Here is a 13,608-nt window from a genome sequence, read left to right on the forward strand (position 1 = left end):
TACTTGGACCCATCCAGTTTCTAACATACGTAAGCGATCTTCCAGAGGGAAGATCAGACTCATTCCTCTCAATGTTTGCTGACGACGCCAAAATTATGAGAAGGATTAAGAAAGAGGAGGACAGCTTGAGTCTTCAATAAGATCTGGACAAGCTGAAGGAATGGTCAAACAAATGGTTGTTAGTGTTTAACCCAAGCAAATGTAATGCAATGAAGATATGTGTAGGTAGCAGGAGACCAGATACAAGGTATCATTTTGGAGATGAAATAATTCAAGAATCAGAGAGAGAAAAAGACCTGGGGATTGATATCACACTATATTTGTCCCCAGAAGCCCATATTAAGAAGATAACAGCAGCGGCATATGCCCGATACACCAACATAAGAACAGCCATTAGAAACTTGCGTAAGGAATCATTCAGAACATTGTATACCACGTTTGTCAGACCAATCCAGGAGTATGTGGCTCCAGCAATTAGTCCTTATCTAAACAAACATGAGAATAAACAGGAAAAGGTTCAAAGGTTTGCCACCAGACTATTACCCGAACTGAGGGGTATGAGCTACCTGGAGTGATTATAGGAATTAAACCTCACTGGGAGACAAAAGAGTTAGAGGGGACATGATCACCACATAAAAGATTCTCAGAGGAATTGATGCGGTAGATAAAGACAGGCTATTTAACACAAGGGGCACACGCACTAGGGGACACAGCTGGAAATTGAGTGCCCAAATGAGCCATAGAGAGGTTAGAAAGAATTTTTTCAGTGTCAGAGTAGTAGACAAATGGAATGCATTAGGAAGTGATGTGGTGGAGGCTGACTCCACGCAACAACACAGCTTCAAGTGTAGATATGATAGAGCCCAATAGGCTCAGGAACCTGTACACCTGTTGATTGACCGTTGAGAGGCGGGTCCAAAGAGCCAGAGCTCAACCCCCACAAGCACAATTAGGTGAGTACACACACACACACACACAACTCCGTGTGGTGTTGCACCGGCAACACCGGTGCATATACAGTGTGGAGAACCGGAGTGGAGCGCATGACCTGACGGCCAGCGTGGGAAGACCCACCGTGGAACTGCTTGGTTGTGCTTGTTGGGTGGTGACTGGTAAGTGCCCCTCTGTCTGAAGTCTTCAACAGTGTGCAAGGTTTATATAATATCATATAGTAGTCACATATAATGCATTTCACTCAATAATAGAATAGTAATCTTGATAGATTGATACAGAATGGGGCAGTAATCTCACTGTGAGCTCAGTGGGACCTGAATTGTGCTGTGTGTATAGGGATTCAACCGGACACCATAGAGAGGGTGACAATCTCCCAACTCTCTCTCTCTCTCTCTCTCTCTCTCTCTCTCTCTCTCTCTCTCTCTCTCTCTCTCTCTCTCTCTCTCTCTCTCTCTCTCTCTCTCTCTCTCTCTCTCTCCCTCTTCCTCTCTCACTCTCTCTCTCTCTCTCTCTCTCTCCCCTGCGCAACCAACATATCGGGGAAAGGGACAAGATGGCAGAGCACACCAGGGACACAGCGAATAGTCAAAGTGACAAAACGAAGGAAATGTTAGCCCAAGTTTTGGAGGAATTCATGAGGGAGATGCATGAAATGAGGATTACCATTAACAACCTGCAAAGTGAGCCAGCATCAGCAAGGGAGGAGATCAAATCCTTCACAGAGAAAAATAAAGAGGCTGAACATCAGATTATTATCCAAACGGAAGGTGGATATGTTGCATTGGAAGGAAATGCCTCTGTACCTGAAACATTTGTGAAAATACTGAGAAGGAGCTCAGAAGTAATAAACACAGTGAGGAAGGTAGCCATGCAAGCAGCTACCTCACAGAAAGCAGCAAGGTGCACCAGTCAGCTGCTGGAAAGAAAAGGATCAGTGGTAGTTGTAGGCATCAAAGAACAGGAAGGATCCAATAAGCAGGAATTAAATAGCAAGGACAGAGAGGCAGTACATGGGATACTGAAGGGGTTACATATGGAAGGGACTGAACAAAACATTGAAAAGGTTTTCAGGTTGGGCTGGTGCAACAAGGATAGAAACCGACTGGTAAAGGTGGTGTTTGCAAACGAGATCATGAAAGAGGTTATTCTAGAAAGGAAGAGTCATCTGCAAACTGTGGAGGAATACAAAAAAGTATTCCTCCAGAGGGCCAGGACGAAGGAGGACAGAGCCAGGGCAGCAGAGGCAAGGAGGAAGCGCAGGGAGACAGGAGTAAACCAGGAAATCACAGCCCCCAACACAACAGTCCCAGAGACAAGAGAGGAACCCACAATCAGCATTCCAGCATCACCAGAGGGGAGGGCAACAGTACCACCCTCCTCTGCATAGAAACCCTCCCATTCCCCTCACCCTACCTGCCCCCACTCAAATGTTCCCCCTCCCTTCTTTCCCCCCTCCATCTCCATTCTGACCCTGTACCTCTCCCCCATTCTTACCATGTCCCCCCTCCCGCCTTTCCCCCCTCCCCCTTCATCCCATACCCTCCCTATCCCTCCTCCCCTCTCACCCTGTATCCTCCATGTCCTCCTTTCTCCTTACCCCATACCCTACTTGTCCCCCCCTTCCCATGAACCCCCACCCTCCACTCCAAAATCCTCTGAGACCCTACAAACCACCTCACAGATCTTTTCACCCAGGAAACAGCTTCTCCCACCAGCAGAACGCTCGCCAACAAGGGGACAAGAAAATGAACAGAAGAAAGTGAGCTTCAAGGCAATGTACACTAACATGGATGGGATTACAAACAAAACAAGTGAACTCGGAGAATGGGCACTAGAAGAAAACCCAGACATAATAGCACTCATAGAAACAAAGCTAACGAAAACTATAACAACTGCAGTGTTTCCACAGGACTACTATGTAGTGAGGAAAGAGAGAGAAGGGAGAGGAGGAGGTGGTGTAGCTTTGCTGATAAGAAAAGGTTGGAGTTTTGAAGAGATAGTTAACCAGGGCTGTGAAGGTTTCAGTGACTATATAGCAGGCACCATAGCAACTGGAGGACAGAAAATTATAGTAGTAGTCACTACAGTCATAACCCCCCACCAAACGACAGAAGACCCAGACAGGAATATGATAGAAACAAAATGGCCAGCGTCAATATAATAGAGAGAGAAGCTTCTGTGGCTAGCAGGAGCGGATCCAGAATACTAATCATGAGAGACTTCAACCACGAGAAGATAGATTGGGAGAACAGAGACCCACATGGAGGACCATACACATGGAGAGCTAAGCTACTGGACGTGGCAACAAGAAACAAGTCAACACGTCAAGGGACCGACAAGAATGAGAGGAGAGGATGAACCAGCTTTGCTTGATCTGATATTTACCCTAAATGAGTTGCATATAAGGGAAGTTAAGTTGGAAAGCCCCCCTTGGGAATGAGTGATCATAGTGTATTGAGCTTTGAGTACCTGGTTGAGCTAGGAGTTATCTCCCCCCAAAAAGAACTGGGAAACCAAAAGGCTGGCGTACTGAAAGGGAAACTGTGAGGAAATGAATAAATTCCTGAGGGATATACCATGGGACACAGAACTCAGAACTAAGTCCGTACAAGACATGATGGACTATGTCACCAAAAAGTGCCAGGAGGTTTATCCTGGCCCGACAGGAAAAAAACCGTGAAGCAAAAGAATCCATGGTTTAATAGGGAATGTATGAAAGCAAAGGAGCTGAGCAAAAGGGCGTGCAGGAACTTCCGTAATAACATAACACCAGAAAGTAGAGAGAGATACCAGAGAACCGGGAACGAGTATGTCAGTGTGAGAAGAGAAGCTGAGAAAAGGTATGATAATTATATAGCTAATAAAGCCAAGACCGAACCAAAGCTACTACACAGTCACATCAGGAGGAAAACAACAATGATGAAACAGGTGATGAAACTTAAAATGGGTGAGGAGAGGTATACAGAGAATGACAAAGAGGTGTGTGAAGAACTCAACAAGTGGTTCCAGGAGGTTTTTACAATAGAACATGGAGAGGTCACTGTGCTATGAGAGGTGGCAGCAAACCAGACGACCTTGGAAGGGTTCGAAATTAATAGAGATGAGGCCAAGAGGCATCTATTCGACGTGAGAAAGGCTATAGGGCCTAATGGAATCTCACCATGGGTATTGAAAGAGTATGCAGGAGCACTTTGTTTGCCACTCTCCATAGTGTATAGTAGGTCACTGGAAACGGGAGATCTACCAGAAATATGGAAGACGGTTAATGTAGTCCCAATACACAAAAAGGGTGACAGACAAGAGGCACTAAGGCCAGTGTCCTTAACTTGTATACCATGCAAGGTGATGGTAAAGATCGTGAGAAAAAAACCCAATAACACATCTGGAGACAAGGGACTTCGTGACAACCCATCAACATGGGTTCACGGAGGGTAAATCTTGCCTTACAGGTTTAATCGAATTCTACGATCAGGTGACAAAGATTAAGCAAGAAAGAGAAGGATGGGCGGACTGCATTTTTTTGGACTGTCGGAAAGCCTTTGACATAGTACCCCATAAAAGGCTGATGCATAAGCTGGAGAAACAGGCAGGAGTAACTAGTAGGGCGTTCCAGTGGAAAAGTACCTAAGCAATAGGAAGCAGAGAGTTACAGTGAGGAGTGAGACCTCAGATCGGCGTGAAGTCACCTGTGGAGTCCCACAGGGCTCTGTACTCGGATCTATCCTGGTTCTGATATACGTAAATGATCTCCCAAACGGTATAGACTCATTCCTCTCAATGTTTGCTGACGACGCCAAAATTATGAGAAGGATTAAAACAGAGGAGGACAACTTGAGGCTTCAAGAGGACCTGGAAAAGCTGCAGGAATGGTCGAACAAATGGTTGTAAGAGCATCTCAAGCAAATGTAATGTAATGAAGATAGTGTAGGGAGCAGGAGACCAGATAAAAGGTATCTTTTGGGAGATGAAATACTTCAAGAGTCAGAGAGAGAGAAAGACCTAGGGGTTGATGTCACGCCAGACCTGTCCCCTGAAGCTCATATCAAGAGGATAACATCAGCGGCATATGCCAGGTTAGCTAACATAAGAACGGCCTTTAGAAACTTGTGTAAGGAATCTTTCAGAACATTATATACCACATATGTCAGACCAATCCTGGAGTATGCGGCTCCAGCATGGAGTCCATATATAGTCAAGCATAAGACTAAACTAGAAAAGGTTCAAAGGTTTGCCACCAGACTAGTACCTGAACTGAGGGGTATAAGCTACGAGGAGAGACTACGGGAATTAAACCTCATGTCACTGGGAGACAGAAGAGTTAGAGGCGACATGATCACCACATAAAGAATTCTCAGAGTAATTGATAGGGTAGATAAAGACAGGACTATTTAACACAAGGGGCACACGCACTAGGAGACACAGGTGGAAATTGAGTGCCCAAATGAACCATAGAGACGTTAGAAAGAATTTTTCAGTGTCAGAGTAGTAGACAAATGGAATGCACTAGGAAGTGATGTGGTGGAGGCTGACTACATACACAGCTTCAAGTGTAAATCTGATAGAGCCCAATAGGCTCAGGAACCTGTACATTAGTTGATTGACCGTTGAGATGCGGGATCAAAGAGCCAGAGCTCAACCCGCACAAACACAACTAGATAAGTACAACTAGTAAGTACACACACACACACACACACACACACACACACACACACACACACACAGAGGATGCAGGATAACAAGTACCTAGGGGCCTCGTAGCCTGGTGGATAGCGCGCAGGACTCGTAATTCTGTAGCGCGGGTTCGACTCCCGCACGAGTCAGAAACAAATGGGAAAAGTTTCTTTGACACTGAATGCCCCTGTTTCCTAGCAGTAAATAGATACCTGGGAGTAAGTCAGCTGTCACGGGCTGCTTTCTGGTGTGCGTGTACTCAACCAGTTGTTCTCACCTAGTTGTGTCTGCAGGATCGAGCATTGACTCTTGGATCCCGCCTTTCCAGCTATCAGTTGTTTACAGCAATGATTCATGTCCCATTTCCCTACCATACCTGGTTTTAAAATTATGAATAGTATTTGCTTCCACAACCTGTTCCTGAAGTGCATTCTATTTTCCCACTACTCTCACGCTAAAAGAAAACTTCCTAACATCTCTGTGACTCATCTGAGTTTCAAGCTTCCATCCATGTCCCCTCGTTCTGTTACTATTCCGTGTGAACATTTCGTCTATGTCCACTCTGTCAATCCCTCTGAGTATCTTATACGTTCCTATCATGTCCTCCCTCTCCCTTCTTCTTTCCAGTGTCGTAAGGCACAGTTCCCTCAGGCGCTCCTCATACCCCACCTCTCGTAGCTCTGGGACGAGTCTCGTTGCAAACCTCTGAACCTTTTCCAGTTTCATTATATACTTCTTCAGATGGGGACTCCATGATGAGGCGGCATACTCTAAGACTGGCCTTACGTAGGCAGTGTAAAGCGCCCTAAATGCCTCCTTACTTAGGTTTCTGAATGATGTTCTAACTTTTGCCAGTGTAGAGTACGCTGCTGTCGTTATCCTATTTATATGTGCCTCACGAGATAGATTAGGTGTTACGTCCACCCCCAGGTCTCTTTCACGCGTCGTTACAGGTAGGCTGTTCCCCTTCATTGTGTACTGTCTCTTTGGTCTCCTATCTCCTAGTCCCATTTCCATTACTTTACATTTGCTCGTGTTGAATTCCAGTAGCCATTTCTCTGACCATCTCTGCATCCTGTTCAGGTCCTCTTGGAGGATCCTGCAATCCTCATCTGTCACAACTCTTCTCATCAACTTTGCGTCATCCGCAAACATCGACATGTAGGACTCTACGCCTGTAAACATGTCGTTAACATATACAAGAAATAGAATTGGTCCCAGCACCGATCCTTGTGGTACTCCACTTGTTACCGTTCGCCAGTCCGACTTCTCACCCCTTACCGTAACTCTTTGGCTCCTTCCTGTTAGGTAGTTCCTTATCCATGCTAGGACCTTTCCCCCCACCCCCGCCTGCCTCTCGAGCTTGAACAGCAGTCTCATGTGCGGTACTGTATCAAAGGCTTTTTGGCAGTCCAGAAATATGCAGTCTGCCCAACCATCTCTGTCCTGTCTTATCCTCGTTATTTTATCATAGAATTCCAGAAGGTTTGTTAGGCACGATTTCCCTGTCCAGAACCCATGTTGATGTTTGTTCACAAACCTAATGTTCTCCAGGTGTGCAACCAGTCGTAGCTTAATTATTCTTTCCAGTATTTTACAGGGGATGCTTGTCAGTGATACAGGTCTATAGTTAAGTGCCTCCTCCCTATCACCTTTCTTGAAGATCGGCACGACATTTGCCTTCTTCCAGCAACTGGGCAATTCTCCTGACATAAGTGACTCATTATAGATCATTGCCAGAGGCACGCTGAGGGCCTGTGCTGCTTCTTTTAGTATCCACAGTGATACTTTGATACTATGCAGATTTCTATGCAGATGTTTATGTGAACGAATGTCTAACCAGATTCAGACAAAATCTCTTATTTAAACTACGTGGAATCTGCAAAAGATCCACTGCTATTAAACATTGTTTTGTGCGCGATGGTAAACTAATAACTAGGAAGACTGACTCTGGAAAAACTTATGTCATAACCACTGAGGCACACCTCACTTCTTTCCTGGATGACTGTGGGATATCCGCTGAATAACCAGAAGATAATTTGTAGTCTCACATACAACCAAAGTGTACTTAAGCTCTGCCTTTCCTTTCCAAAGGTTTTTATTTTTATTTTTATTTTATTTTTTTGTTTGTCATCTTTGCCTGTTTTATACTCTTAATTATTTGGTCTTAGTTAATCCCCTTGTCACTAAACCTAGGGCTTTTTATTACCCTGTTACTTAAAGTAACTTGGTATTTGTTTCTTGTAATCATTTATTGGAATTAATTAACAGTATAATTGTTTATATAAGCATCTACCTCAGTATCTTAGTAAAATCTTCCACATGAATATACTCTCACCCTGTTTATTTTTACACTTAGATTTATATTAGAGTAAATTTCAAGATTTAATTAGATTTACATGTCATCTTTTTTTTTCTTTTCTTTTTTTTCTCTCGGAATTATCTATTTGAGCTCAGTGTTTTCTTAGGTTCATACCAATTATAGGATTTTAATTAACCATTACTAAGCTAATTATCTTCAAGATAATTTTTTTTATGATTATTATTTTTCTTATTTTTTATTTTACATTTATATTGTCAGTCTCTACTGATTTTTTGTGTTTTATTTTATGTAAGTTCTGTGTCCTCCCTGGCTATCTATTGGATCTTTATTTTACTTCTAAATTGTTACTATTTTATTGTATTTGCTCTTATTCTTGTGTTTTGCTCTATCGTGTATCTTGTATCGTGATCCCTCTGCATCTCTATGCACACTGATATTGATCCTGATCAAAATCTTCTGTCTCATATCTACACCAACCAGCACATTGATCATCATTAGTATTGCAAGTACTTTCACAGCACACCAGACTAAAGACAAACTCCTAAAATAGCACCTGTCTATCAGTTTACAACCAAAATGTTAGATCACTTGGTAAACATTTTGACGATATAAATGCATTACTCACAGCACTAGGTACTAACTTATCGTTCATTATTTTAACAGAAACTTGGCTAAATAAAGACTATACCCAACTCTACAACTTAGCTGGTTATAAAGCCATTCATAACTGTAGGCCTAATAAAAAAGGTGGTGGCACAGCTATATATTACCGAGATACATTTATCTGCAACAGTGTTATTAGTGACAGAGATGACTACTGTGAATATACTTTTGCTCAGTTTACAATTAAATCCCTTAAATCCTCTTTGACTATTGGAGCCATCTATAGATTTCCTAATACTAACATAGCTTCTTTCTCAGACAACCTAAGGAATCTTATTATAAACAACAATCTCAACAAAAAACACATCATTCTGGGAGGAGACTTTAATATTGACCTGGGTCAACAAAATTGCTCTCAAGTTGACTATTTCCTTAACAGCATGAACTCCTGTATGCTAATCTTCACAATCACCAAACCTACCCGAGTCACTCAAACATCAGCCACGACCTTGGACCACATATGGACAAACATAACAGCTCCCCTTGTATCTGGTATAATCTACGACAGAACAACTGACCACTATCCTACCTTTCTCATAGCGAACATGGACATAACACCACCAAAAAGCAAGAAACTTTCATTTAGGCTACACAGTGAATCAGCTTTAGGCAATCTTACAGATGCACTTCACAATATTAACTGGGATTCTGAATTCAATAATACCCATAATATAAATTCATTAGCTAACCTCTTCCTCTCCAAAACTCTAAGCCTCTACAACCTTCATTGTCCCCTTCTTACCAAGCAAGTAACTGACAAAAGATTAAACAGTCCATGGCTCACAAGTGGCATTCTCAACTCAATCAACAAGAAACATGAATATGAAAAGAAACTTAGGATTGGCCTAGTTTCAAAGGAAATAGCTAAAAGGTACTCATCAATGCTTACCAGTATCATAAGAAAGGCAAAACTTGCATATTATGTGAATAGATTCAATGAAGCAAAAGGCAACATGAAAAGCACTTGGAAAACAATCTCTAGTATCCTAGGAACTAAACAACACTCACATAACCAAATAAAACTCTACAAGGATGGGGATATACCGTCAACTGATTTAGAAATGGCAAATGAATTTAATAGTTACTTTTCATCGGTTGGTGCTAATTTTGCCAGTAAAATCCAACAGACTCAGACACATATTAACACATATCTCTCAGGCAGCTATCAAAACTCTCTTCTTTCACCAGTCAGCCCGACAGATGTTGTGTCCATCATACACTCTCTAAAAACCAAGGCAGGGAACACCAGTGAAATTCCATCCATTGTGTACAAGAGAGCCTCCCATGCCCTTGCCCCACCCATAGCACTACTGTTCAACAAATCTATAGAGTGTCACACCTTCCCTGATATCCTCATAAAAGCAAGAGTAACGCCAGTCCATAAAGGAGGCAATCCGGCGGACATAAACAATTATAGACCAATATCAAATCTACCCATTCTATCAAAAATATTTGAAAAAATTATTTACAAACAGCTCTATTCCTACCTCGTAAAATTCGATATACTCAGCCCCTGCCAGTTTGGCTTCCAGTCCTAAAAGAGCACCAACGATGCAATCATTAGTCTCCTTGACGTTATCTACTCAGCCCTTGACAAAAATGAGTTTCCGATTGGACTCTTCATTGACCTAAGAAAAGCCTTTGATACTGTTAATCACAACTACCACTTACTTAAACTCCAGCATTATGGAATCCGAGGCCTTGCCCTTGACTACATCCGATCCTATCTTAGTGACAGACACCAATGTGTAACCATCAATGATACAACTTCTTCCACTCTACCAATTACCGTTGAAGTGCCACAGGGCAGTATCTTAGGACCTCTTCTATTTCTTATATATATAAACGATCTGCCTAATGTCTCTAATATTCCCAAACCTATACTGTTTGCTGACGATACTACCCTTATCTATTCAGACCTCAACCCACATACACTAAATAATGTTGTGAATAATGAATCAAAAAAAGTCCACTTATGGATGTCAACGAACAAACTAACATTAAACATCGAAAAGACTTACTACATCTTATTTGGAAGCAAATAATCAAATGCAATTCAACTACAGATAGACAACATTAACATCAGTAATAAAAATAATGGCAAGTTTCTTGGCCTATTCCTAGACAAGAGACTCAACTTCAGCACCCACATTCAACACATAACTAAGAAAGTCTCTAAGACAGTTGGTATACTCTCCAAAAATCAGATATTATGTTCCTAACTCTGCTCTCCTCTCACTATATTATGCACTAATCTACCCCTATCTTAATTATGGTATCTGTGCATGGGGGTCTACCACTACAAACCACCTTAAGCCCATCATCACACAGCAAAAATCTGCTATCAGAATAATAACTAACTCTGCTTTCAGACAACACTCAGCTCCCTTGTTTAAATCCCTAAACATGCTAAATATTAACTCCCTCCACACATTCTCTTGTGTCAACAACATTTACAAAACTCTGTTCTTAAATGCAAACCATGCTCTGAAACTCTCCTTGGACAGATGTAATAGGACCCATTATCACCACACCAGAAATAAATATATCTTTGATATCCCCAGGGTCAAACTTAATCTGTGTAAACACTCTATGCAAATTAAGGGACCTAGTCTATGGAACTCACTCCCTAGTGAATTGAAAAACTGTAAAACTTTTGCCTTATTTAAAAGCAAAACCAAAAAGTACCTAATTTCATCTTCTTAGTTTCCTACAAAGAGCTTTAAATTTGCTCTGTACCTAGTGTTACCCAATCTCCTAATTTTTATGTAGTATCAAACAACCTTATCATTGTGTTCATTGCTGTCTTCTTTTATGTGCTAGCCATATGCTGTATTGTGACTACCAATTTTTGTCAACTACCATTCAAGCTGTCATTGCAATCAATCTTAGCTACCTATGTGCTTTAATATACTGTACCTACAATTTTCTCTCATCTTCTTTTTTTCATTCCATGTAACTGTTACCATTTTTTTGTCTATAAATTTTGCAAGTATTTACCTCCTTAAAATTTTCTTAGATTAAGGACCTGCCCGAAACGCTGCGCGTGCTAGTGGCTTTACAAGACTGTAATTACCATATTATGTATCCTCACATTCCCAATGTACATTCTTGTATATGTATAAATAAATAAATAAATAAATAAATAAGTTGTGTTTGCGGGGGTTGAGCTTTGCTCTTTCGGCCCGCCTCTCAACCATCTGTTTACTACTTTTTTTTTCTTTCTTTTTTTCACACCACAAACACACACACACACACACACACACACACACACACACACACACACACACACACACACACACACACACACACACACACACACACACACACACACACACACCCACACACACACACACACACACACACACACCCACACACCCACACACACACACACACACACACACACACGCATACACACACACACACACACACACACACACACACACACACACACACACACACACACACACACACACACACACACACACACACACACACATGAATATGTCAGGATGAGAAGAGAGGCAGAAAGACAATACGAAAATGACATCGCAAGCAAGGCAAAGACTCAGCCTAAATTGTTGCATAGCCACATTAGGAGAAAACAACAGTAAAGGAACAGGTTATGAGATTAAGGATAGGGGCGGAAGGATTCACTACAAATGACAAGGAAGTGTGTGAGGAATTGAATAAGAAATTCCAGGAGGTCTTCACCTTAGAGCAAGGAGAAATTCCAGAGGTAAGTGAGGGAATAGCTAACCAGGAACCACTGGAAGAGTTTGAGATTACCAGTGGGGAAGTAAGGAAGTGTTTACTAGAGTTGGACGTGACGAAGGCTATAGGCCCAGATGGAATCTCCCCTTGGGTTCTAAAGGAAGGAGCAAGAGAACTGAGCCTACCACTCTCCATAGTGTATAACAAATCACTGGCAACAGGGGAACTGCCAGATATTTGGAAAGCAGCTAACGTAGTCCCGATATACAAGAAAGGGGATAGACAGGAGGCACTGAACTACATGCCAGTGTCCCTAACCTGCATACCATGCAAGCTGATGGAGAAGATTGTGCGAAAAAAACTAGTGGAGCATCTGGAGCGAAGGAACTTTGTAACACAGCATCAACATGGGTTCAGGGATGGCAAGTCCTGCCTCACAGGGTTACTTGAATTCTACGACCAGGCAACAAAAATAAGGCAAGAAAGAGAAGGGTGGGCAGACTGCATATTTTTGGATTGTCAGAAAGCCTTTGATACAGTGCCACACAAGAGGCTAGTGCGAAAGTTGGAGATGCAGGCTGGAGTGAGAGGGAAGGTACTCCGGTGGATAGAGGAGTACCTAAGCAACAGGAGACAACGAGTCTGTGTGAGGGGTGAGGTCTCAGATTGGCGAGACGTCACAAGTGGAGTCCCGCAGGGGTCAGTCCTTGGACCTATACTGTTTCTGGTATATGTAAATGATCTCCCAGAGGGTATAGATTCGTTCCTCTCACTGTTTGCCGACGATGCAAAAATTATGAGGAGGATTGAAACAGAGGATGATAGTAGGAGGCTACAAGATGACCTGGATAGACTGAGTGAATGGTCCAACAAATGGCTGTTGAAGTTCAACCCGAGTAAATGCAAAGTAATGAAACTAGGCAGTGGAAACAGGAGGCCAGGCACAGGATACAGAATAGGAGATGAAGTACTTAATGAAACAGACAGAGAGAAAGATCTAGGAGTTGATATCACACCAAACCTGTCTCCTGAAGCCCACATAAAGAGAATAACGTCTGCGGCATATGCGAGGCTGGCTAACATCAGAACGGCGTTCAGGAACCTGTGTAAGGAATCATTCAGAATCTTGTACACCACATATGTAAGACCAATCCTGGAGTATGCGGCCCCAGCATGGAGCCCGTACCTTGTCAAGCACAAGACGAAGCTGGAAAAAGTCCAAAGGTATGCTACTAGACTAGTCCCAGAACTAAGAGGCATGAGTTATGAGGAAAGGCTGCGGG

At 42.4% G+C, this 13,608-nt stretch overlaps 1 protein-coding gene across 1 annotated transcript in view; it reads left to right on the top strand.

Annotated features, from left to right (window-relative positions):
• The first annotated feature begins 1,507 nt into the window (after nucleotides 1-1,507).
• Nucleotides 1,508-13,608, top strand: part of LOC138370128 (uncharacterized) — a 46,441-nt gene continuing 34,340 nt past the window's right edge. Inside the window, exon 1 of the mRNA XM_069334117.1 lies at nucleotides 1,508-2,146. Within this exon, the coding sequence (XP_069190218.1) occupies nucleotides 1,508-2,146 (639 nt within the window). The remainder of the gene's footprint in view (nucleotides 2,147-13,608) is intronic.

This window comes from Procambarus clarkii, chromosome 31, assembly GCF_040958095.1.
Source record: "Procambarus clarkii isolate CNS0578487 chromosome 31, FALCON_Pclarkii_2.0, whole genome shotgun sequence".
NCBI classification, from domain to species: Eukaryota; Metazoa; Arthropoda; class Malacostraca; order Decapoda; family Cambaridae; genus Procambarus; species Procambarus clarkii.